The sequence below is a fragment of the Rhinatrema bivittatum genome, chromosome 6 (genome assembly GCF_901001135.1).
Source record: "Rhinatrema bivittatum chromosome 6, aRhiBiv1.1, whole genome shotgun sequence".
In the NCBI taxonomy this organism is placed as follows: Eukaryota; Metazoa; Chordata; class Amphibia; order Gymnophiona; family Rhinatrematidae; genus Rhinatrema; species Rhinatrema bivittatum.
This window is the reverse complement of record NC_042620.1, coordinates 340,847,922-340,873,421: the sequence shown is the minus strand read 5'-3', so window position 1 is coordinate 340,873,421 and position 25,500 is coordinate 340,847,922. Positions and strand designations below refer to the sequence as shown.

At 43.5% G+C, this 25,500-nt stretch overlaps 1 protein-coding gene across 3 annotated transcripts in view; it reads right to left on the bottom strand.

Moving 5' to 3' along the window:
- Window positions 1-25,500, bottom strand: part of AFF2 (AF4/FMR2 family member 2) — a 779,982-nt gene that overhangs the window by 327,336 nt on the left and 427,146 nt on the right. For all 3 annotated transcript variants that reach the window (XM_029607748.1, XM_029607749.1, XM_029607750.1), the window contains one exon: window positions 22,160-22,204. In XM_029607748.1, coding sequence (XP_029463608.1) covers window positions 22,160-22,204 — 45 coding nt within the window. The remainder of the gene's footprint in view (window positions 1-22,159; window positions 22,205-25,500) is intronic.

Below are 25,500 nucleotides of genomic sequence, written 5' to 3'. Positions count from 1 at the left end.
CAGGGACTTTTGCAGGGAGACGGGGAGATAAACAGGCGTGCGCAGGGATTAAAAAAAAAAAAAAAAAAAGTGCTTTCGTTTTTTGATTCACTGTCGGGAGGTTTATCCCCCGTGAATTTCACTTGGTGGAATGTTCGGTTCATTTCATTTGTGTAAAAATAAATAAAGCAATTAAAAAAAAAAAAAAAAAAGACCTCAGAAAAGAAAAAACAGGGCCTCCCATCCTGTCCCCCATCCCGCCCACCCGGAAAAATGTCAGGCCCAGGATCCCTCCCCGGTCCCCACTTATCCGGTCTGGTGGGGATCCACCGGGAAAATCCTAGACCCAAGCCAAAGCCTCAGCCTTGCGTAGGCCGACGCTGCGGTAGCTCACCCTGGCCTCGGCCTACGCAAGGTTGACACTTTGGCCTCAGCCTGGGCCCAGCTACGAAGATGGGGTCCGGCCCAGAGCCTGATTCCTGATGCCTGGGCCTAGGCCATAGGTCAGGTCCAGGCCCGAGCTGCAGCCCCGCCAAGAGGCCAGGTCCCGATGCCTGGGCCTCGGCCTAGGGTAAAACCCAAGCCTAGAGCCCAGGTCTCACAGCTCCGTTGACACTGTCCTCTTCTTTCCTTCTTTAAACTGACCCCATGCACTTGGGTCACACCACAGTTAATGAATTAACCCCCGTGCATTCACCCCAGTGACCAGCACCATTTTGACTTCACTCAAGCAAAACCCCAGCAAACAGCATCAGTTTAACAAAGAAGGAAATAGAAGGGGACAGCAAGGCCAGGCTCCGGGACTGGGCCTGACCCTCAGCTGAGGCAAAGGCATCAGGACCTGGTCGCCAGGTAAGGCCCAGGTCTGGGTTCAGGTCGAGGCCCCAGCAATGAGACCCAACCTCTGGGCCAGGCCACGGCATCAGGTCTAGGCCTAGACCAGGGCTCCAGCCTAGGCCGAGAACGAGGTGTTGGGACTTGGCATCTGGGCCGGGCATCGCTATTGGGCCGAGGTCTAGGCTTAGGCCCCAGCACTGGGACCCAGCCTCTGAGCCAGGCCGCAGCATTGGACCTGGGCCCTGGCCTAGGCCGAGGCATTGGGACCCAGCCTCCAGGTTGGTCTCCAGCATCAGGTCAGGGTCTGGGCTGAGACCCAGGCGTCAGGACCCGGTCAGGCCCTCAGATACCCAACGGATCAGGTGACTGATTGGGGGTCTTGGGTCTTGGCTAAGACCCTGGCATCATGCTTGGGCCTAGGCTGTGGCCCCTGGTTTGAGCCTCAGCCAATGCCCTATGTGAGGCCCCCCTCTTCGGGCCTAGGTCTAGGCCGAAATACCAGAATTTCACTTGAGCATAGGCCGTAGTCCCTGCTTTGGGCTTTGGCCTAGGACCTAGGCAAGGCCCAGGCCCAATGCAATCATTTTAAATGAATGCAACAAAGCAGGTTCGTTTAATTCGAGGGCCCTCAATTCACTTCGGAGCCCCCAAATGAAAAAAATTGCCCTTGTTCTTCACATTTTTTTAATTTGTTAAAAATAGAAATGCACATCCCTCGGAGATATGCAAACAGGGGTAAAAATCCCCAGGTAGGTTGGGCAGGAAGGTTCGTGGCACCAGATCCTGGCCGTGCCTTCTAACTGAGCTGGAAAAACAAAGGAGCAGGGGAAAACTGCTTAGTCAGAAAATAAAGTGACATATTCCTTGACAATTTATTTTTTTCCAATTAAGGATTTACAAGCTACCCAGGAAGATTATTATACCAGTGGCGTAAATCAATAAGAAGACATTGTCTAGAGACTAAATAATCAACGATGACAATTTTTCTATTTTTATTTATTTGTCAATGGAACCTCGGAGCACATACCGATACAGAAACTGAGCAACAGAAGAGCTGGACCCCCTGGGTGCCATTCTGAGTGCTCTGCATAGGTGCAGTGACCACAGGTAATTTGTTAACTGACTATCTTGCAGCTCATTTTCAATGGGAAAAACCATACGGAGAAGCTCCCTTTGCAAATTCTTTGCAAGGTACACTGGCACCGAAGTATGAGCGGACGCTACATGAAGGGAAGCTACATGCTTGATAACACGCACATACATCTGAAACTCAAATCTAAGCGTGCATTTCCATTTCCTGTCCTGCCTCCACCCAGGAATGGCCCATTTTGTCAGGTTAAATCTAGCACTTGGTGAGACTAGGGTTAGCTGCTCTGAGGGCTCTGAGTTATTTCACCCTGGGGGATCTAGGGTGAAATAACTTTAGTTATCCAGCTCGATTCCTTTGATAATTATTCTCCACGTGAATTCTTTTGAAATCTTAGGAATAGATGAGGAAGCTAGGGAACACTGACCTGTACAATTGTACTCATTACCTTATTCTAAGTGGAATATGTCATTAATTATAACCCGCTGGTGCCTTCCTCTCTCAGCAATTCTTTACTCCCTCAGAAAAACTCTTAACACCCATCTGCTATAATTATATTATTTGCCTTGGCCAGATTTAGAGGTAATCTATAAGAGAATTTACATAAAAAAAGATAAGAACTGCTAAGCTGTGTCAGATACATCTAGCTCAGCATCCTATCTCTGGAAAGGCAGAAGAAACAGGGACTGCGTCTATCTCCTGTCATACCCTTCCACTTTATTATACAGTGAAGTGAACTGCGTGCTGGTGACAAGTGCTAAGTCAACAGTAGTAGCAAGTGAAGTCATTCCTTTATCCACAGAACAGATACAAAAGAGGCAGTGGCAGGGAAAGATTAACTCACATTGCCTTATCAATTGACTCATTCTATGTGGACTATCTCTACTGAGACTATAATTCAATTGACAGTTGTTATGTTGTTATGATGGTTTCCCTAATATTCCAACTGATATAAAAGACGTCACATTCTGTGCTAGGGAGAACTAGACTGAGATCACCAACTCCAATTAGATAAGATATCAAATGGTTTTCAGATAGCAAAGGCTTTTACTCATTGCCTAATTGGCTTAGGCTAGCATTGGTGTACCAGAGGTTAAGGGTACTCTCTGTCCATATGCCAATCCATTTAACTGACCAGGCCATCTAGACTGAATCCTCTGCCTCTCACATAAATTTGAATTCATTGAATCTCTTCAGAAAACACCTTAAAACATCTGTACAGACAGATAATCCCGGAACAATCTAGTGATTGACATTTATAGGTGCTATTGTAATAATAGGAAATGAAATACTTCTTGATTTGGAAAATGTGTCACTCTCATCTAGTTATAAGACTGCTTAAATTCATACAACAAAATGTAACTCAAAGCATAATAATTTTCAATTTAAATACTCATATAAAGCCTCCAATGACATCAGTTTTGATGTATGCTATCAAGGTTTTAATTCTATCTACAATGCAGGTTCGTTATACAAGTCATATTAATCTGTTTAAATGAAAGGTAGCAATCCTAGGAAGCATTGTACTCCCATCTGCATGCACTATGCTGCAACAGGACGGGTGATTTCTAAAGTGTAGTCACTGCTACTTTGAGTTTTGACAGAAAAAATAAGTACCCTGCTCAGCAGGAAGCAGGGGCTGACTAAGGGTCGGTCCTGTGCAATACAACTCTCGCTAAAAAAGGTTTAGCGTGCACCCACAAAAATATAATCAGAATCAGAAACCGCCTGGCTAAATCTGAGCTGGTCTCATAGTCCGTGAGAGGCATTCTTTCACACTTAGATATAGTAATATAAATAGCTATCCCAGATTGATTTACTTCAAATCACTTTACAGACAAGCCACTACATAATATTACATCTGAGCCCTAACTCATCCTCAGATATGCAGAAAATAAGCAGCCATAGAATTGTTCTTGGCAGACTCCAGAATTCTATGAGGTAATCCTTTCGCATGATGTGTAAGATCCAAACACATCTGCAATGGAATTCCCAGACTAAGCAGAAAATCTGAAGTCACGCTCGCAGGCTGATTTTCAAGTAGGAAGTTGTCCCCTGCTCGTCGGTCTTATGAAGGCTTTTGCCTTCTCTGTGGCCCTGTCTTCCCATAGCGGGAAATGAAAAGGTTGCCCTTGGACATCTCTGCTAGGGGAAGGAAACACAATCTTTCTTAGCTCCAACTTACCCAGTGGTAGAAGGGTCCTCTTCTCTTTGGTCACATCCCTAACAAGTTGCTCAAACTGTGAACCAAATATTGGCATACTGCTAAAGGGATTCCAAATAAATTGCTCTTAGAAGAATCTGCCAATCCGCTCTTTACCTACAAATCTCCCTTACTCCACAGGTTATAGACTTGGAAGAGAAAGAGATACAAAGTCACAGAGCATCTGCCAGTCATGCTTGGCTTAATAAATATCTCCTATAGGGTATATTAACATTTGATTAGGAACGTAGACACATATACTAAATGCACAGCTGATTGAAACCAGCAGTTTCATAGGCCTTTTTCAGGTCATTCCCATTCTCTTTTTGATCTTTTCCTTTAATGAGGCATGTCGTGCTTCAGGGAGGCTATGGTCAGGGCTGGCAGAGTTCAGGAAGAGACAAAAGCAGACTATAGTCAAGGTTGGCAGAGTTCAGGCATAGCAACAGCAAAGGTCAGGCTGGTTTAGCAATGAGAAGACAATCCAAAGGCAAGGACAAGCAGGGTAGGCAGGAGCAGAACAGGACGGGTAAAGGCAGGATTGGAGTGGAGGCAGGAGCCAGGAACCGGAAAGCAGACAAGAAGACCAGCAATGGTCTCAACTGTTGTGCCAGTAAGTTAAAGTTAACTTAACCAACCTTACCTTTATGTAGTGATGTCAGTGTAAGTAGGTGTGTTACGGAGATACCGTAGTCTCCAATGAAAGGGGTCTTAACATTGCATAGCTCCCTCCCATGCAATTCTGGGGGAGTTATGCATTAGTATTCCAGGATTCGGAGTCTGGGGTACCCATTTCACATGGAGAGGTTCCAGTGGAGCGGGCCTGATCCCTTTACAGGGAAGATTCCAGGAATGAGGAGGGACAGAATCGTTCCTGCCTAGGGAAGGTGGCTTGAGCCCAGGGACTGGGTAGGCCAGGCCTTACGGAGTGGGAGGAGTCACAGAGTTCCAAACAGTGAATGCCTGGGAGACCAGCATTTGTCACATACGGAAAAATCTGAGCAGGAGAGGTGAAGGAGGATATCTTATTTATTTCCGAGGCAGTTCTTGGAAAAATGGGAAGTTACCCATGGGGGAGAAGTCCTGTCGACGTTCCTATCTGACATAGGAATTCAGCTGAAGCCTCATTAGAGTGCAAGATAGCATTTAGCTAGCTGCCCTACAGAACAGGTACAGAGGAAGCTCCAGGGGAGGAAGGGCTCCTGGCCTAAGGAGCAGAGAGGGTTGAGTCTGCTGACAGGGACTAAGTCTGTCTGTTGCCATTCTTTTTTGGCAGGTGCTGCAGAGTGATGCACCATTCACTGCTGTACCCGTATTTCACACTTTCCGTCGCTCAGCTTCAGTGCCAGTAAAAGATCTTTTATGGCTTTGGTGTTGACTGAACTGATGAGTGCAAGGGCCCCCAAATAAGGACATTACCCAAAGGACCTTGGAGAGAAACCGTTCCCCCACTGTGCCAGAACCACCGGGAGGTCATGGGAGGGGGCCGAGCCTGATCTGTGAGCCTCCTCGTAAGCCCCGGCAGCTGGGACCAGATTGGGGCAAGGGGGGGCTTACGTTTTGTTGAAGCAGCAAACTGTACCCAAGCTACTCTTGCTGTAAGTCCTCTCCTGCTTGAGACCAGCGAAACACCTAGGCATGACGGATATAACCACAGAAGGAGGAGGGTTACCAACTGGCTCCAGATTCTCAGGACTGATCCGGTCCTGGTTTTATCCCACTATATGAAGGAACTTGCACTCTTAGCTTTTCTAAGAGCTCCAACCCTGCATGCGATAAGATAAAACCAGCACTGGACTCGCTTGGCCTTGAAAACCTGGAGCCAGCTGGCAACAACCCTAAGGAGGAGAGGCAAGACAGGGAGTGGATCCAGCTTCCGGTCTGGCGACTGGTCTCAAATATATTCTGCCAGTGGTAGAAACCTATAGATTGTGACTGCTGCAGAGTGTAATAGAACAAATAAATCAACTCTTTCAAAGGAAGAAGCAAATTTGATAGCAAACATATGGCAATCAGCTATTTTTTTATAGCACACCTAAGACATACAGGAATTCATTTATTTACTCAGCTATTTAAAAGTGGCTACTCTCGCTCCTTCCTTTCATAGCTAAATGCTGGGTTGCTAAGTTACTGCTATTTGACATCATCTCCTCGCCTGTGTGTTCCCACAGTTGACAGGTTCAAATGATTCAGAAGGCCAGTCTGTTCCTTCCTCCTTTTTTTTCCAATGACGTCCATATAATTACTTTAAATTCACATCATGTACTCCGGAGCAAACCCCCGGATTCCAGATGAAAATATTTAAACTGCATGTGAGCCACTGACTGCATTTGTCACCTCACTGGGCAGCTTACCTTTTTTTTTTTTCCTTAAATAGTACAGATATTCTAATTAAATTCAGAATATTTTTCCTGTGTCGGCTTGCATTTTACAAAAGAAAATTACTGAGGTGCAACTAATGGACTGTGCCTGCTATGGGCTAATTTTAAAGTATGAAAAGCTCACTTTAGATAGGGACAACACAGATTGCTATAAATCCATTAGTGCTTTTTACAGAGGTGCAAAGACAATGCCACCAGCACACGTAATTTCCACAATGCCAAGGGCATTTTTATCTCTTGATATATTTTCACGTCGAACGCCATTAGGGTATGCACCAGCCCTCTGAAAAAGAGGTCCTAGCAATTCATCTAAGGGCTAATTTTTTAAAAGGATTTTCCATGATAAAATGGGAGTTAATCCATGGAATAAACCCCCCTTTGAAAATAGCAACACACACACACATGGTGCATACTTTTCTGCTGCAGAGAAAAGGGGCCGTGCCCAGGTGCAGGGTTAAGGAGAGAGCTCGTTACGTACGTCACGGGGGGGGGGGGGGATTTCATTTTGAACCCCCTGCCCCTGCCGTTAGCCTCCTTCTCTGCATCAGCAGAGTACGTGGGGGTAAAGGATCCCACCGGCAGGAAACCCGGAGGCGGTTTTTATTTATTTATTTATTTATTTATTTAGATCGAGCTCATGCCTTTTCATTGGTAGCGCACGGGAAGGGCCTGCAAGCACCGCGGGGAGTTTCCCCCTCCCCGTGCCAGACGTAACAATCCTACCATGTACGTAAAAGATTTCTATTTTGAGTTTCTTAATGCAGTCATTTACTTCAGATTCCATCCAGAGTGCAAAATGTCCCTCCTAACCCACCACACACACACACACACACACAATGCGCCTCGTTTACTAAGGGGGTCAATTTGCAAATAGTTTAGGTGCCTGACAGTGGTTTCTTGTAATGCTATATAATGAAGTATTGTCATTTTGGGGGGGTGGATCAATGTGGTTTTAAGGCTTGAACGAAAGTGCGAGGTGATGCCATGTAAACTCCGCCCCTTTGATAGCCGACTAGGGCTGAGCCACCTAAATTTAGTTTCAAAGGGAAGCAACAAGGCCTGTAAAACAATTACGGCACTTAGCACTGATTTTCAACAATAGTCACCTAAGGCCTGGACAGGGGGTGGGGGGTGAAGCGGGGGGTGGGGGGAGGAACGGGTCCTTACCTTTCGCCGCCAGCGATGTGTCCGCAGCGTCGGCCCCGGTGCCGCCCCGACTCCTCCCTCTTCCGGGGCCGACTCCGCCCCGACTCCACCCCCCATTTTGTGATCGCACGCGAAAAGTCCATTTTCGCGTGCGATCACTTTTGAAAAATGACCCCCTAAGGCTCCTAAATCCACCAAAAGAACTGCAGTTCTAAATTAAGGACGCCAAGTTTCACGATCCTAGATTTAGATGGATTTTTCAGCCAAAAATGTAAATCCCCTTAAATTTCAGATACCTAAAATTTTGGCACCTAATTTAGGGATCTGACATTTTTTTCAAAAATTGAACCAAAGGTTTTTTTTCCCCCCTTCTGTTTGTGGAAAAGGAAGTGTTTGGAATAGGGAGGGACAATTTATAAATAGATCCAGCCATGTTAAACAGATTAAAGCAGACAGATGGAGCCACCTGACAATGGCTCCCCTCAGTACAGCTCTGTGTGTCCTCTGCTTTACAGCAGTCACACTTTTTGCCCACAATGGAAAGAGGAAGCCCTGGGGGTGGGCAGGGAATAGGTAAGGAACGGCTACGCAGTACGCACCTGCAAGAATTTCACTCTGAAATCTGCTCGTGTGCTTTATTGTGTGAGCTTTGCATCTTCTGTGCCTGTGGTCTCCGCTCCCCTGGCCCTGAACTCTCGAAGGGAAACTCCATGGAGTATTAGCCTTTAAAATTAGCCTGCAGGACTGCAGGAATCCACCCCTCCCCTTGCACCTTCCATGTCCCACCTCCTTCTCCTCTCTTACCTGCCTTCTTTCACCTTTTAGAGGGCAGGGCAATTTATAAGAAAGGTTCTGTCGCCCAACACCCCAACACACTGAAGAAAAATACCATCATTTTCCCAATGTAGTGCACTCCATGTGCATGGCACAACCCAAACCTCACTATCCAAATCCACAAAATAACTTTAGTACCATGTATAATATCAAATTCCATTTTTGGACCTCTGGTTCTGCAACTGCTGTGAGTCCACACAGTGGTGGCTCTCTAGAATGTGCCTGCTTCAAACTTAGGGGCAGATGTACTAATTGGTAAAGTTAGTTGCCAAAATGAGCTGCTACCACGAGACTTTTTCCCGTGGCATTGGCTCATTTAAATATTGTGGAAACGGCTTTGAGATTTTTTATTTTTATTTTTTTGCAATACAGTCTGCACAAAATCATGAACTTTATTGCAAATTTCTTTTCTACTTCTTCCTGAGGGACAGTTAAGGTTTATTTATTTATTTATTTATTCGTTTTTTTGTATACCGGCATTCATGTAAAAACATAATCACGTCTGTTTACATCCCAAGTCAGGCATTAATAATCATGGGGTAGATTTTAAAAGGGTTACGCGCATAAGGTACATGCGCAACCATTTTAAAATGCCCCTGCGCATGCCGAGCCTATTTTGCATAGGCTCGGCGGCACGCGCAAACCCCGGGACGCACGTAAGTCCCGGGGCTTCGCTAGGAGGGAACGCTTCGGAGCGGCTTCGGAGGGGCTTCGGAGGGCTTCGGAGGGAACGCTTCGGAGCGGCTTCGGAGGGAACGCTGCCCGTTCCCTCCGAGGCCGCTCCGAAATTGGAGCGGCCTCGGAGGGAACGGGCAGCGTGCGCAGGGCTCGGTGCACGCAAGGGGGTGCACAAATGTGCACCCCCTTGCGCATGCCGACCCCGGATTTTATAAGATACACGCGGCTACGCGCGTATCTTATTAAATCCTTCGTACTTTTGTTTGCGGCTGGTGCGCGAACAAAAGTAAGCGCGGGCGAAGATTTATAAAATCTACCCCCATATTTGCATATTAAAATAAACATTTAAAATCTAATTACATATTATCCATTTTGCTTAAAAATATATAAAATAGAACTAAAATAACCAGCTAAAATAGAACTAAAAAAACAGCTAAAATAGAACTAAAAAACAGCTAATACATCCGAAAATAAAATCTTAAAATCATAAAAACTATGACAATAAAATAAAACAAACATTATCAAAGTCATCCGTTGTTATTAAATGCTTTGTTAAAAAGCCATGTTTTGACTCCTTTCTTAAAGACTAATATTAGTTTCCATTCTCAGTTGCGGTGGTAGAGAATTCCACAGATTGGGTCCGGCAATGGATATGCTCTTTCTCGAACGGTGTTCATATGGGCGGATTTTATTGTCGGGCTTGGTGGTAGCCCAGTATTAGCTGATCGCGTTGTTCGTGTTGGTACATGAAAATGTAGGGCTGCATTTAGCCACTCAATCTTCTCATTATAAAGGGATTTGTGAATTAGAGAAAGTGCTTTGTTTGTACAAAATTGCACGATTTTCCACACATAATTTTGCTATGCCAAAATCGCTAATGAGCTGAAATTCATGTTTCTTAGCTCATTAGCGATTTTGTATAATTTTTGCAAATGGCTTTGCAAGCGAAAACTTCTGTGCCGAAAAATGGCAAATAGCCACACGATTCTGGATGCTTTTTTTTGTTTTTTTTTCCTCTGTGCAATCACGTTGTGAAGCCATTTTCAGGTTTAGTACATTGGATTCGCAGCCTGCATACGTTTTACATCAAATACATGTATAAGTTATGAGAAAGAGCCCAGAAAATAGGAAAAAAAAAAGGAAGGAGAATCAATTCCCCAGAAATCAAATACTCTCATTGAAACAAAAGCCAGGATGCCCCGCAGATCCACCTTCACCCAAAAAAAAAAACACACATTAAGAGACCTCACACCTCTGGGAACTCTAGAATCTAGAAAACAGCGTTGCATAGCGTAGCTGAGAGGGCTCAAGGAAAATAAACGTCCCTGTGACCAAACCAACCCAGCATGTACAGGGAAAATTCAGAATAAAAAAAACTAGAGCCCCCAAAGCTACCACCTCATGACACATAGCCAAAGATTTTTTTCTACGCTCTTGTGTTGCTCTGCAAAAGTCAGGGAAAATCGGAACTTTGAACCCTATTAAAAAACATCTGAGCAGAGCCAAAACAAAATCTGTCAGAGACCCAAGTCTTCATCTTGCAACAAGGAAAAGGACGCTGACTGTGCGACAGTGATTTTGAAGTTTCTAATGCATACAAAAAAAATGGCAGCACAATAAGCTTGATAATCCTAAGGCTTTTGCACCTAATAACTACGCCATAAAAGGTGTAGTTATCCGGCGCGAAACTGGCGGCGATAAGGGTCCTCTGTAATATTTTTCGGCTTTAACAACTGAAAAGAGCCAATGGGAATGTGTTGTGTCAATTTTTTTTGGTAAAGTACTGTTTCACCCTTGGAAATACCTTTGAAAATTACCCTTCCTAAGTAATAGAAGTTGCTGAAAACAAAAAGTTAGCACAGAGGCAGTGGCAAATGAATTTCCAATGAATAAGGCTGTTTGACTTTGGAAAAGCTGAAAGGACTGGCTAAAGTCCCAAAATAAACAAGTGAAAGCTCTTGGGATTTGGGAGGAAGGCTAAGCACCAACAACGAGAGCAACAATCTGTGGAATAATACATTCACCAAGGCTGAGCAAAAGGATGCACCATAAGCACTACAGACGTTAATCTGAAAGCCCTTCACATCACAAAATGTGTGTGGCTCCCACTAGCAGCTTGACGGCATCTCTGAAATGGTGATATCTCCTCAGTAAAGGCATGACATATCCATATGTTGACGTCGCTCAATCGCGCAACATGTGTGTGAGTACCTGCATTTCATAAGAAGGTTGTGGAAGCAACATCAGTGCAGCATTTGTCATATTGTCAAGGTGGATCAGACACCTCTCACATTTGACAATCTTTTCACTCAAACTATGGCTGTTAAAGGGAAAAAAAATATATATATAACATCTTAAGATATACTGACAATGAAAAACTTGTCTCACTGTCATGCTTAGAATGTATGCGACGAGAAGATACCACCATCTATCATCTTCAAACAAAAGAACACTCCCAAAGAATGCTACGTGGCCATAAGATGTGATCATACATGCACATGAAAAAGGATGATAGATGAATGATTTGCCAAAGACTAAGTTGCACAGCATCTGATGCAGAGACCCTTTCAGGAACATCATATGCTGGTTCTTGATGCTTTTAGGTGCCATTGAATGATTGTCAAGCATTAAAGATATCTTTAAGATAATCAGACAGATCAGTCATCATCCCTGGGGGCATAACGGGCCATTTTTAAGTGATGGAAATTTGCTGCAACAAACCATTTAAACAGCAGATGCACCAAAAGTGGAACGAATGGGTTTACTCTGGATTGCATGTATTCACATCATTAACGAGCCAAAGGAAACCAGACATTATGCTCCCTGCCTTATAGATCAAAGAAGCCTAGGATGCAATTGATCTGTTCATGATATAATGTGGCTTTAAGAAGGGATGCCTTACAAATATCATAGGTAATTCAAAAGATGACAGCCTCGGGGCTGACGATGCAGCCGAGGTGAATAAAGAGGACAAAGGCAATTAAAAAATGTCCACAGTGTTGCCTTTTTTGGTGTGATGAAGAGAGAAGGGGTGGTGGAGATTCTTAGACTATCAGATGACTGTGATTAGGACTCTGAATCTGAAGATTTCATCTAAAACTATTTTATTTTCCAATATTTCACACTGCACATGTAGGGTAAATGTTAATTCTCATTTATGCCTTAGAAATATAAAATAAATTGAATAGAATGCGACATTAATTTATTTTATTTGCGAATTTGTATAGCCCGCAGACCCAATGGATTCATGATTGCTAACCAAATTTTCACAAATGATGGTCTACAGTTACCCCCCCTCCCATTTTTCTTGTAACTATATATAATACGTATACCCTCCATTCTTAGCCTTTATTTTAAAAAAAATGCATTCTATATATGTAAAGTTACAGTAAGGGGTACTTCTTGTCGGAGTACACAAGGGATCCCAACGAGTTCTTTCTTGGCAGAACGGTTCTCATATACTGCTGTGCTCTGCCCCTGCATTCAGATTGCTTGGGACTGTGGCCAGCCGATGGACAGAGATGGCGTTCTTTACATCTTCATCCAAGAAAGCATCGCAAACCCCAGGAATTTTCCAAAACCAAAGACTTGTACTCACAAACCATAGATCATTACTGTTGCAAATACTATAAACGGCAGAAAAACAGACAAGGTAGAGTATGTGCAAAGTAACAGAACATGACAATCATTCTCTTATGAAATGGAAGACAGTGCGCGTAGAAAGCTGGCCATCAGTGGGACACAGTCAAACGGTGCAAAAGAAAGAGTCCAGTCCTCACTCGAGTCTAGGGTACAGTAAGTGGCTTCCTGTCCCAACTAAATAAAGTCCAACTCCAGGCTTTCCACTTCTGGCCCGTGGCCCTATGATAGTTAGGTTCCTGCAGGATGTGGGAAGTGCTAGACAAAAGGGGTTGGTAGTTCGCAGAGCGTCAAAGCCCAGACAGAGTCTGGGATGGCTGTTGTCAGTCTGTGCATGCATCAGTACTGCCGATCACACACTGTTTATTCGTTTGTCACATTGCTCACTGACCTCTGCAACACTTCCATCTGATAGGCCTGCAAAAGCAGCTCTTTTTGCATGGACTTGAGGCCTTTCTGGACTGTGTTCTTGATGTGCAATTGTAGTCAGCATGTTAAGAGGCTGTGAATGCCTGGCCCTCCATAACCAGTGCTGGAAGATCTTGCCCAAGTGTCAATAAAGTTAGCCACACTAGCCTGGTCTGGCTGAAAATGATCTACCAGTTTTAGGCCTGGCCTATGTGCCTCAGTGGCGCTGTTTTGGGAACATGAGACGTGATTCCCCTGGGTGGATGTATTTGACCTCCTGAACTTGCATCCATTTGTTTTTATTTACAGCATTCGCAGACAGCAGTTGCACCCGTTAAAGCAAAAAGAAACAGGTATATAATATAACTGTTGCACTGCATGCATGCCACATGTTTGGATGTCACTTGCCATACCTCATTTCAAGGCAGGTCTCGTCCAGGAAAATGAGTCCACCTCAACCTGCCTCTCTCTCCAGGGGAGTTGGGCCACCCCACCTTCCAGCGAGGACAATGAACATCCAAAATTAACCTCTTCATTTAGAGAGTGGAACTTGTTTGGAATAACTAAGCTATTGTTTTGTTGCCTTCTCATGCAGTTTTGCCGATGAATCCAGATCCTCTGAGAAATTAAAGATGGGTTCCAGTCTCATAACGGCACAGAGTCTTCACTCTGCTCAGCTGAACCAACCAAGAACTGCTCTACTGATCTAATCTTTCTGTAGCCTGGCTTCCTTTTCTCAGATGGTGCACTTGGCGTTTAATGTGCTTGATGGTTCTGGGTGCCGCTCCTGCTGGTACTGCACTCCTTCACAATCGGGGATTTCCAGGTTGAATCTTTACCAAACAGAATGCTGTAATTGTCTCCAATGCTTTCCAATATCTTGCTGTTCTCCTTTTGGCTATACCGGAGCATCCACAATCATGACAGCACTGGTGCTCATTCCTGTCTTCTCCTGTTGCTTCCTGCAATATTCTCCTGTGTCCTTCTCCCCTCCCCCTGCTCTCCCCTTCCCTGAGCCTACTTGACTTTAACAGCGGACTCTCCCCTCCTTCCACCAACTCCTCCCTCGCCTAACATAAAAATTGACAATGCTGGACCCAGACAGAGACCAACAAACACTGACCGACCTTTATAAACCCAGCAGAAGACAGAGACCTAACAACAAGAAGGGAAATGGTACAGGAAATGAGAAGAACAAGATAGGGCACACCAAACTGTTCAACAATTGCATCTTTCACTTCAATAGAATCCTCCATGCCTGGGCCCAACTGCTTTTCCCTCTCTGCACTCAGAACGGACAGTGAGAGCAGATGCTTGCCTTCTGTTTATGTCTTTTTGGAGAAAGGTGGAGGACTGTGGGGAAAGTAGCATTCTGCATGTGCCAAATGGAACACAGATAGGGCTAAATCCCAGGGTTTATGCGCGTGGCCAGGCCTTACGCGTGGCCGGGCCCATTTTCAAATGGGCCCGGCCACGCGTGTAAGTCCCGGAGCTTTAAAAAGGGGTGGGGCGGGGGAGGGCGGGCCTAGAGGCACCCGGCACAACAGCCATTTTCAAATTGCTCCTGCTCTTTGGCAGGAGCAAAAGGTAAAATAGAAAAATTAGGGGTAGTTAGGATAGGGATAGGGGGAGGGCAGGATAGGGGAAGGGGAAGGAGGTTAGGCTTAATTGGAGTGGACTGGGAGGGAACTGGGGAAGGCCCCCTTGCGCATGCCAACCCCAAATTCTATAACATGCGTGCACCAGCCAGTGCATGTTATAAAACCGCGCGTCCATGTGTGCATGCCGGCAGCTCACGCACATGGACGCCCATGCATACGTTTTGAAAATCTACCCCATAGTGAATAGCATGATGCAAGTTGGTATTGCCGCTCAGTAATAATCTTCCTGCCAGTGTGCATATCAAACATTTAGTGCAAAGTAACAAATGTGGCCACTTGTTTTATTTCTTAGCAATTATGCAATCTGCATATCATTATCTTAGTGAACACAGAATTAAAAGAAATTTTACCGTGTGAGTAAAAAACATGCACATTAACATTTTTTTAGCATGAACTTTAATGAATCAGCTCCATTGCCTTTGAACACTGGCTTATTATTCAGCTTAGGGGGTCGATTTCAAGACCCGCGCCTCCATGTGCGTGCCGTTCCCGTCGCGCGCACATGGACGCGCTGATTTTATAACACGCACACGCCTGTGCGCCTACGTTATAAAATCCGATGACCGCGTGCACATGGGTGCTGGATTTTAAAATCCACACGCGCAGGTGCAGGCGGCGCGTGACTCGCGTGCGCAGGGAGGGGGAATTTTACAAAGCGACGTGCGGCGACGCGAATAGGGTTTCCCCAGTGCCCTCCCAGGCCTCTCCAAGTAAGGAGCAGACTGAGAGGGGAAATTCCCTATCTCCCCATCTAACCTTCCTACCTTTTCCCCTCTCCTCCCCGACCCAAGTAGCCTCCGTGCGCTGGCCAGCCGCCGGCGTGTGCTTCCTCGGGACAGCGCCGTTAGCCCATCCTCCGCCCCCTCCCCTCCTCGCCCAGTCCGCGCCCCTGGCCCGCCCCGTTGGAGAGGCCCGGCACGTCTGCGCGCACCAGGGTTTATGCGCACGGCACGTACAAGGCCCGGCCATGCACGTAAACCCCGAAATTTACTTACGTGTAGTCTTTTTAAAATCCGGGCTAGAATGTATGGCCATGCACTTAAATGGTATTAAACATGGGCATAAAGTATACATGTTACTGTGCCCACATACATTTTTCGAAATTACATGTACTGTATGCACAGTTTCCAATCACAATTCCAAAACCTCCTCAGCCCCTTTCTCCCTCCCTTCTCTCAGGAATATCTCCCTACTATGCGACCAAGAGTATACACATTGTAAAAATACATGCATTCTTTTAAGTGACTAAAAATGCACTTAACTGGAAATGGCCAATTAAGAGAGGGTTAATGATTATTTTACCCACAAAAATGGTGCCTAAGCTTTTGAAAATTTATACTAAAATATTTTAAGCAATAAACTGGGGAAATAAAACAAGAAAACATATAAGGTAGCGTTACATGATACACTGATTCTGTAAGGTGCACAGTATTCTGATATATTGCTTTGACATATTAGCTCAAACAATTAAATTACATTACTCTGGAGTAAGTTTTGTGAAATAGAGTGGCAAATTGGCAATTAATGTATGCCATAAGTATTTATCGAACAGTCTTCACGTGACCTTGAAAATCTTCAACCAGACAAATACCTCCAGAATATATTAGATGATTTAGGTCAACAAATTCAGATTCCCCTCAACCATTTCATTCTAAGTACAGATGTGTCTGTATGAAATATTCATACGGCTCAGCTAGTGAATCTACCAGGGAAAATTAGCTGCTTGAAATCCATAACCTCTTAGATTCGCATTTAATGCAATATAGTGGCTTGAGTTTTTGTTGCTTTTTAGACTCATTCACTCTATGAACTTTATTCAAAAAGGTCCTTTTCTGATATCATGCTTTTGGAAAAATATCATTAATGAATAAGATGCTATGGAGTGATATATATGTTAATGAAATGGACTCTTCTTAGCTAATTAATTAGAGCAAATTATAGATGTGAATATATTGTAGCCAATATCTGACAAATACCTTTATACATTTACATCCATTGCGTTTGAATTATTGCTTCATATCACATAGAAAATAAATATGTTTTATTGTTACAGCTACTGTATGGTTTACATTTTACAGATTAAAAAAAAAAAAAAAAAAAAAAGCTTTATGAATTTCCATCGAAATTTAAGACTCTTAAGTAGGTTTTCAGGGTTTTGAAAAAGGAGGCCCAGAATATCCACGACTGTTTGATCCTTTATGTTCTAACACAAACAATACATTCATCTCAAGAAGAGTTATATTATTGATCCCTTCCATTTGGAAAATATGCAGAGGCTCTGCGCTTGGCAGATAGCATGAAGACATTCAACATCCTGCTTAAAACTTTCCTTTTTAGACAGGTCTATTATTAGCATCGCTTGAAAGCCTTTAATGTTTGATGGAGCAAGATCTGTGGAGTATACAAGGTGTTACGATACATATTTTGAAGTTTTGCTGTGATATCGATGCTTTTATGATTGTTTTACCTATACATCACTTAGGGGGTCATTTTCTATAGCTTTTGCGTGCGAGAGCTAGATTGGGGCGGAGTCGGCACTGGAAGGGGAGGAGTTGGGGGCGGCACCGGGGTGGACACAGTGAAGACATCGCTGACGGTGAAAATATAAGGCCCCCTTATCGCCGCCAGTAACGCGCCCGATAGCGCCACCTTTCACGGTGGTGCTATTGGGTTTGCGAAAGCCGGCAGCGATGGCACCGTGGTGGTGCGATTTTAGAAAATCCAGGCCTTAGTGTTTATGCGTAAGCGATTCATATATTTTAAATAATATTCATATATTTTAAATAATATTAAATAATTCATATATTTTAAATAATATTCATATATTTTAAATAAAGATAAAGATACTTTAACAAGGGCATTTTCTTGGGCTGCCCTTGTTTTACGAATACCAAGTTTTCTCTAGAAATGGACTATTGTTTAGAAACCACTGGCAAGACTTGGCTATAGGGATGTACAAAGGCAAACGTTTTGTTTTGACTTATTTGCTCCGTAGGTCAAAATCATTCGCTTAATTTGTTTATGTTGAAATTTTTTTTGTTTATTCATTCATTTGTTTCCCATTAATGTCAGTGACTCCGAAACTGTGGTTTTCTAATCATTTCTAATGAAGGGCACCATAACATATCAAGACTATATCAACATGGCACCAAAAGTGGCAAATATAACCCAAGGACCCGTAATGGGGAAATAGGGCATCGGCAGTAGCAGAAGCAAAGCAGCAGCAAGAGTGGCCAGAACACCTCAGTGCTCGAAAAAGGGGACAAATGGCCCCAGCAACAATGGCATGAGCCCCCCAAAAGCAGCACAAGAGGGGCAAAGCTGCTTCTACTATTACTTAACACATCTGTAGCACTGTTGAAAATATGCAGTGCTGTACAAAAAAAATATATAAGCAACAGCCCCAGCTTAGTAGAGCTTACAATCTAATCAAGACAAACCCACAGGATAAAAGAGACTTGGCGGGGAATTTCATTTACTAAGACAATGTTTAAAAATGAATGAGTGGAGGAGTAGCCCAGTGGTTAGAGCAGCAGGCTACAACTCAGGGGAAACCAGGGCTCAAATCTTATTGTCACTCCTTGTGACTTTGGGTAAGGCACTTTACCCTCCGTTGCCTCAGGTACAAAATTAGAGCCCTGTGGGGAGAGGGAAATACCTACAGTACCTGAATGTAATCCGCTTTGATGTACACTTTGAGGTGCCGAAAAGTGGAATATGAATAAATAATGAGGGTGTAAGCAGGACAATCAGGGGTTGCAATTTATTAGCGGCCTAGAAAAGATGGATTTTTAGACAGGATTTAAATAAGCAGGCAAGAGAGGAAGCATGATGCACCAGCTCAGGAAGTCCATTCTAAGCATATGGTGCAAACAAGTGAAAAGCATGGGAGTCAGGAATTGGCAATAGAGGAAAAGGGCATAGATAGGCGTGACTTGTCTAATGAGCAGAGAGCATGAGAAATGGTGTAGAGAGAGGCAATAGAGGAAAGGCAGTGAGGAACTGCAGAGTGAACGCTCTTCTAGGTGAGTAAGATGGCTTGAATGGCTAGGGACCCAATGTAGTGGAGAGGGGTTATATGGGTGCTGCAGATGATACAAAATTGTTCAGAGCAGATAAATCACAAGCAGATTGTGATAAATTGCAGGAAGACCTTGTGAGACTGGAAAATTGGGCATCCAAATGGCAGATGAAATTTAATGTGGATAAGTGCAAGGTGATGCATATAGGGAAAAATAACCCATGCTATAGTTACACAATGTTAGCTCCTAATATGAAACCTACCACCCAAGAAAGAGATCTAGGTGTCATAGTGGATAACACATTGAAATCGTTGGTTCAGTGTGCTGTGGCAGTCAAAAAAGCAAACAGAATTTTAGGAATTATTAGAAAGGGAATGGTAAATAAAACGGAAAATATCATAATGCCTCTGTATCGTTCCATGGTGAGACTGCACCTTGAATACTGTGTACAATTCTGGTCGCCGCATCTCAAAAAAGAACGTGCCATGCTGGGTCAGACCAAGGGTCCATCAAGCCCAACATCCTGTTTCCAACAGTGGCCAATCCAGGCCATAAGAACCTGGCAAGTACCCAAAAACGAAGTCTATTCCATGTTACCGTTGCTAGTAATAATAGAAAGACTAGGGGGGCACTCCATGTAAAAGAGAAGTAGCGGTGTGATGACAGTGACAAGGAAGAGATGATGTCATGGAAAGTAGCGACAAGAAAGATGACAGAATGGAAGGTAAGATAAAGAATATACGGAATGGGGAAGATGGATTTGGTGTTAGTAGTAGTTTGTAGAGGGAACTGGGGCAGAATAGCATTAGGAAGAGAAAATGTAGTGGAGCCACAAAAACTAAAGGGAGGCCTGCAACATCCCCAGTACCTGACCAGCTGCTCGAGAAATACGGGGTGGGAGCAACTCTGGCCTGAGATAGGTTATGTCACTTCTGGAGTTGACCACTGAGACAGCTGGGAAAAGTATGCAGATAAACTGCAATCCCCTCCAGTACCTAACCGGCTGCTCAGAGAATGCAGGATGGGAGTGGCTCACACCCAAGGTAGTTTGTGGTGAGTTCCGGAGTCAATCACTGAGGCAGCTGACAGAAGTATACAGATGGCCTGCAACCTACCCAGTACCAAGTGTGGCATGAACAGTTTAAGACATCATGAAGGGGGAACGAAACACCAAAATTGACAGCAGAAATCCAAGGAAGCTATAGAAGTCAAAGCACTAGAAAAAATGGTATGAAGACCTCAATGCACCATGAAGTTGCAAAGCAGTCACCTACAGAGACAAGAAAAACCTCAAGGCTCCAAATAAAGGGCAAAGGTCATTAACCAAATTAGTACAAAGCCCTAGGCAGGGAAAAGCCAGAGGAAATACTAGAAGAGGTCTCATGTCATTTTCATATGGTATCATTAGGAGAAGGAACTGACTGTTCAGGCTTGGAGTTGGTCTTCCTCTTTGTTGCATATAATCTCAGACTTGTCAGTATCATATGCCTCCTCCACCTCTTCACTGGAAGATGCTAATAACTAGAGGCCCCAAATTCTCTTCAGACATTAGTTGTTCAAAAACCTGTGATTCAGGGAATCCAGGACACAATTATTCTTCTGAATCAGTTTTTGCAAACACAGCCTCCATTACCTGAGAAGCAGTAACAATGGAAGCACATGGTCCTGGTTTTGGGTGCTGCACTGGAAATTTGTTGTTTTATTTTTCATTGTGTTTGTTGTTTAACCAAAGGAAAATAAGCAAAAAAAACCTCCCAAAATAAAAGCTCCCCCCCCCCCCCAATAGCTTTTCAGGCCCCTCTAACCTTCTTCCTGCCCTCCAATCACTTCTTACCCATTATCAAGCTAGGTCAAGAGTACAAATTACACATCTCATCTTTGTGTACCTTTTATCACTCCAAATCACATCAAATCTTCATTGATGTCTACTATGCTGTTCGTACCTATGACTGTGCATGTAAAACTGCCCCCCAAAATCTAGGCCACCACCAAAACCTCACTGCAAGTTAGTAGCTGCCCCTCTTTCAGTGGTATAAATAGTTTACTTACATGAGAACCTTATAAAGAGCCTCTCTCCCTCTCTCTCATATAGCTAAATTACCCCTAACCATGCCCCCTTTTTTTATTGCAGGCACTAGCAAAATGATGAATCTAGATCTTAACTTTTTTATCTAGTGCGCTAACCCCTGAATTTAGGGAGTCTGGGCTAGTGAAATAATCCACCTTCAGTGTGTAGTTTTACTTACTTTGAGGCTGGGCAATTTTCAAACAGACAATTTAGCTGAGCAAATTGGCATTGACCAGGTAACTAGCTTTTGAAAAACTGCCGTCCCCAGCCTTGAAACCCAACCCTGCTATGGTGCATATTTCAAATGTATGAGTGCAGCCCCCCCCCCCCCCCCCCACACACACACACATAGAAAACACTCCAAACTGATGCAGCGGGGAAAAGGCTGAGAACACTTATGCTATGAAGCTTGACAGGAGCCCTGGAAGGAAGCAAGAATGAGAGAACAAGGCAGTGGTGAAAGACTGAGGAAACCAAGAGAAAAGGGTCACAGAATAAAAGAATAAGGAAATGAGAGAGCAAGGAAGCCATTCAGTTGCCCTCTGTTCCACCTGCATTAAATATGTACTGCCAATTCTAATAGCTTCACCTATGACCCTCACCTCTTCCTGTTCAGCCAAGGTTGAATGATGATACTACTTCTGCCATACCAGTGGGATGCTCTGATCCCATTACCCACAGGTAGCGTATGAGTGCAACATGGGCATTTAAAAAAACCAAAAACCAAACAGATTTATTCATGCCAAGACTGTCTTTCAGGATTGATGGAAGAAGACAAGAGGAAGGGGTGGAAGAAGGGTGCACAGAGGCAAGGGCTCAGAGTTGTGCTGGAACGATTTAGCCCTAATATAAATGATAATAATTATGCTCATCTGCATTTATAATAGCACCTTTCATCTACACATGACTCCAAGATTCATTATATAGCAGACTACAAACTTCAATGTGCCTTGAGTGGTTCTTTCTGAATTATCATCCTTAGCGAAGGAGTGAATAAAAAGTGTACATGAGAGCTAGTGCATAGTGTTAGTAGGTTAAAAGTAGATCAAAGCAGGAACAAAGTACTCATATGGAATATTTTTAGTATAATTAAAAGACAATGGAAGTTATGTAGTGTTGACGCTTTACTTTAACCAACACCACAAACATTCACGTTGAAATGACAAGTACTAATTAATTATTAAAAGCAAGGGTCAAAAAATCAGTCTGCACTCACCCGTAGAATCTCTTCCACACAGCTGGAATCATTGGGAAGGCTGACCTGAATGAAGAAAGGAAACATTCAGAATTATTCACAGACCTGAAAATCTGTGACGCCAATAACCGCCAATTAACAATGGTCCAATATTTCTGCACATGATTGTCACAAGAATAAAATGGCTTTACAAAGAAATAATAATGTAAGGTTATATAGTAAATATCCCTCAGCAATATTGCCCTGGGAGTGTTTGAACTCATCTGAAGCTAATCAGGCATGGGTAGTCCCTGAATCACTAGGTATTCACCAACCAAACCACGAAGCAAACCTTGCACATCAGCAAGTATCAATGAACAACGGTGCAAGAATACAACTTTGAGGATCCACCAGATATTCAAATATTATTTAATTATTAATTTTTGCAGAAAATTCAATTTATAATCGGCAACTCCACATGAATCACAGAGTCATTTATATAAGTCCCCCGACACGGTCCCGTGTTTCGCTTGTTGCTGCATCGGGAGGGACCATTATTACAATTCAATCTACAATATAAACAAATACAAGTGGTAGATCACAAATTAAAGGGCTACTTTGTTAAAGGAGAATGTCATAATTAAAGTACATACCTTTCAGATCAAACATGGAGCGTGAGTGCCCTCAACAGTGTCAAACATTTAAAGAGCCAGTTTGGCGCCAAACAGGAACACATCGCGAGATTGCTGAACCAATCAAACCAGAGCACTTTTTTAACCAAATAGTTGCCACTCGATTTCTTTGAAATCGAGTGGCAACTATTTGCCAAAGAAATCGAGTTCCTCCTCGGTGGCCCACTATTTTCTCCCCCTTATTCAAGAAAAGCGGCCCCTTTGGCTTTGACCCCCTTAGATATCCCCACCCTCTCCAAATAAATTAATATCCCCGAGGTCTGCAGTATGACCCTGGTGGTGGCAGGCAGACCCCACTCCAAACCCTCTCCCGGTATCTGTAAATGAAGTCATTGGTAGTCAGTGAAGGCTCAGAGTGCCCCCTACCTTCAGGCCCATCAACTTGACCTTGCCCTAACATGTGGGCAAGGTAGCATAGCTTGAATTAGGCACCTTTTATGGGCTGGTATGGGCAGAGACTGACTATCTAGGGTAGGATAAGTGTGTGTGTGTGTGTGTGGGGGGGGGGGGGGGGGGATGGGTGTACTACTACCACTAGCGACCTCCAAGTGGGGAGCCGCCATCATGTTTTGTCTTGGGCAGAAACATAAGGGTTTTACTGGCTGTAGCAATGTGAATAAAGTAATTTCCACAGGATATGAGAGAGAGAGAGACTTTATAAGGGTCTCAAATAAGTAAACTATTGATACCACTGTAAGAGAGGTATCAAGGTGAGGTAGCGGTCTAGGTTTTGGGGGGTAGTTTTACATGCACAGTCAGAGCTATAAACAGCACACTACACATCAGTGAACATTTGATGTGATTTGGAGTGAGAAAAAGTACACAAAGATGAGATTTGCACTTTATAGTCTCGACCTAGCCTGATAGCAGCTAGGTAGAGAATGCATCAAGCTAGGTTGAAAGTACATTGTCAAATAGTCAATCTTATTTATTTACTATTTATTTAAAATCTTTTCTATACCGTCGTTTAGTAATGCACCATCACAACGGTTTACATTTCGGCACAAAATAGGTTTGGTTTGGTTTCTAAGTTATCCATAGTGTGCCAATATTTTACGGTTACATAGTTCAATAAGATATTCTAAATGAGAAGTGGGTTGGGGTTGCTATTTATATGATTGTTGGGATAATCATATATGTGTATACTGTTTTTAATTTAATATTTAATTATGGGTAAAATAATAAAATTGTCTATTCTACCTTTTTTTTTCTACCAGTCTCTGCCAATACCATCCCATAAAAGGTAAGCCTACCCTCCAAAACATAGGCTACCACCAAAACCTCACCCTGAGTTGCTCCTCTTACAGTGGTATAAAAAGTTGACTAATATGTGTGTCTCCCTAGAGGCTCTCACTCTCCCCTCTCCCTGCCCAAAACAGGATTTGCAACAAATATCTCAAATCCCATTTGAAGCATAACATACAGCATAGCACCCTGAAAAGAGGTATGTTATTTCAGCATTAAATTATGCATTACAGTATCACACACAACATTACACCCCCTCATTTTCACAAACTCCTCCCATTTGACTTTTTAGAATTTGCATACACATCTTGCAATGCGTTATTTATCACATGCGATATGGCTTTATCACAGGAGTTAGGGCCCTATCATGATTTGATAAATGACCCTGATAGGAAGATAGATAGAAAGACAGATACATTATTTCTACTAAACATTTTAATAGTGCTACTAGGCACATAAAATAGAGGCAGTTCCTGCTACGTGGAGCTTAAATTTAGTTGAGACTCACAGACAAGACAAATTATTAGTAATCCCTTGAGCGGTACAGTAAAAACATGTAAAATGCAAGAGAGTCAAGATCAGGAAGCTTCAGGAGTTTGGAGGTAAAAGCAATCGCAAAAAGGTGTTTCTGTAAGCAAGGTCTTGAACACGGCCAGAGATGAAGCGAGATGTACCAACTCACTGAAATCACACAGCGTTCTTTGAAGGAGCAGTCATGCCTGGAGGGGAAAGAAGGAGCAATGCTTTTGTGTTTGCACAGGGCCATTCTTCATGGCTGCGATGGTAGGAAAGTTGAATTTAGGGAAGGAAACTGGGGTCAACTTCTCCATAGTTATGAAATGTACTGTGGTATTGTTACTAGCCACAGTGAACACAACTGAATTCTGTGTTTGAAAATTTAGATTTTCTGTGTCAACAGTCAACAATTTGTTGTTCTTGAAATGGCAACAGCAGGGCCCCTGGCTGACTGAAAACGGCCCTGAGCAAGAAAGCATTCTTTAAATCTGCACATCCTGTGATCTCTATATCTATACTTCCCTCAGAATTCAGCTGCAATTAGTCAGCAGAAAATAGATTGGGTAGAAAGTCATACATTCCTATTTACTGCTTGCGAAATCTTAGAACTGAACATATTTAGGTTTATAACTTGATCAACTGCTCATTAAAATGAAAAGCAGTAAAACACAAAACGTGTATCTCCCCCCCCCCCCCCTTTCAAGAAAGTCACATTTACATGCCCCCGCTAAGCACTGGTCAACTCGTTGCAGGGTTGGAACACGTATTCTGTGATTATGACAGACTTAACTTGTAGGGCCCTCAAGAGGATCACTCTAGAAAATGATCAGTCCATCCTCCAAATGTTACGTTGCAAACAAAAAAAATAGACGGGACACTGTCCCGCACAGGAGACTGGTGAATAAAATGAGAAGCTTAGGAGTGAGTGCC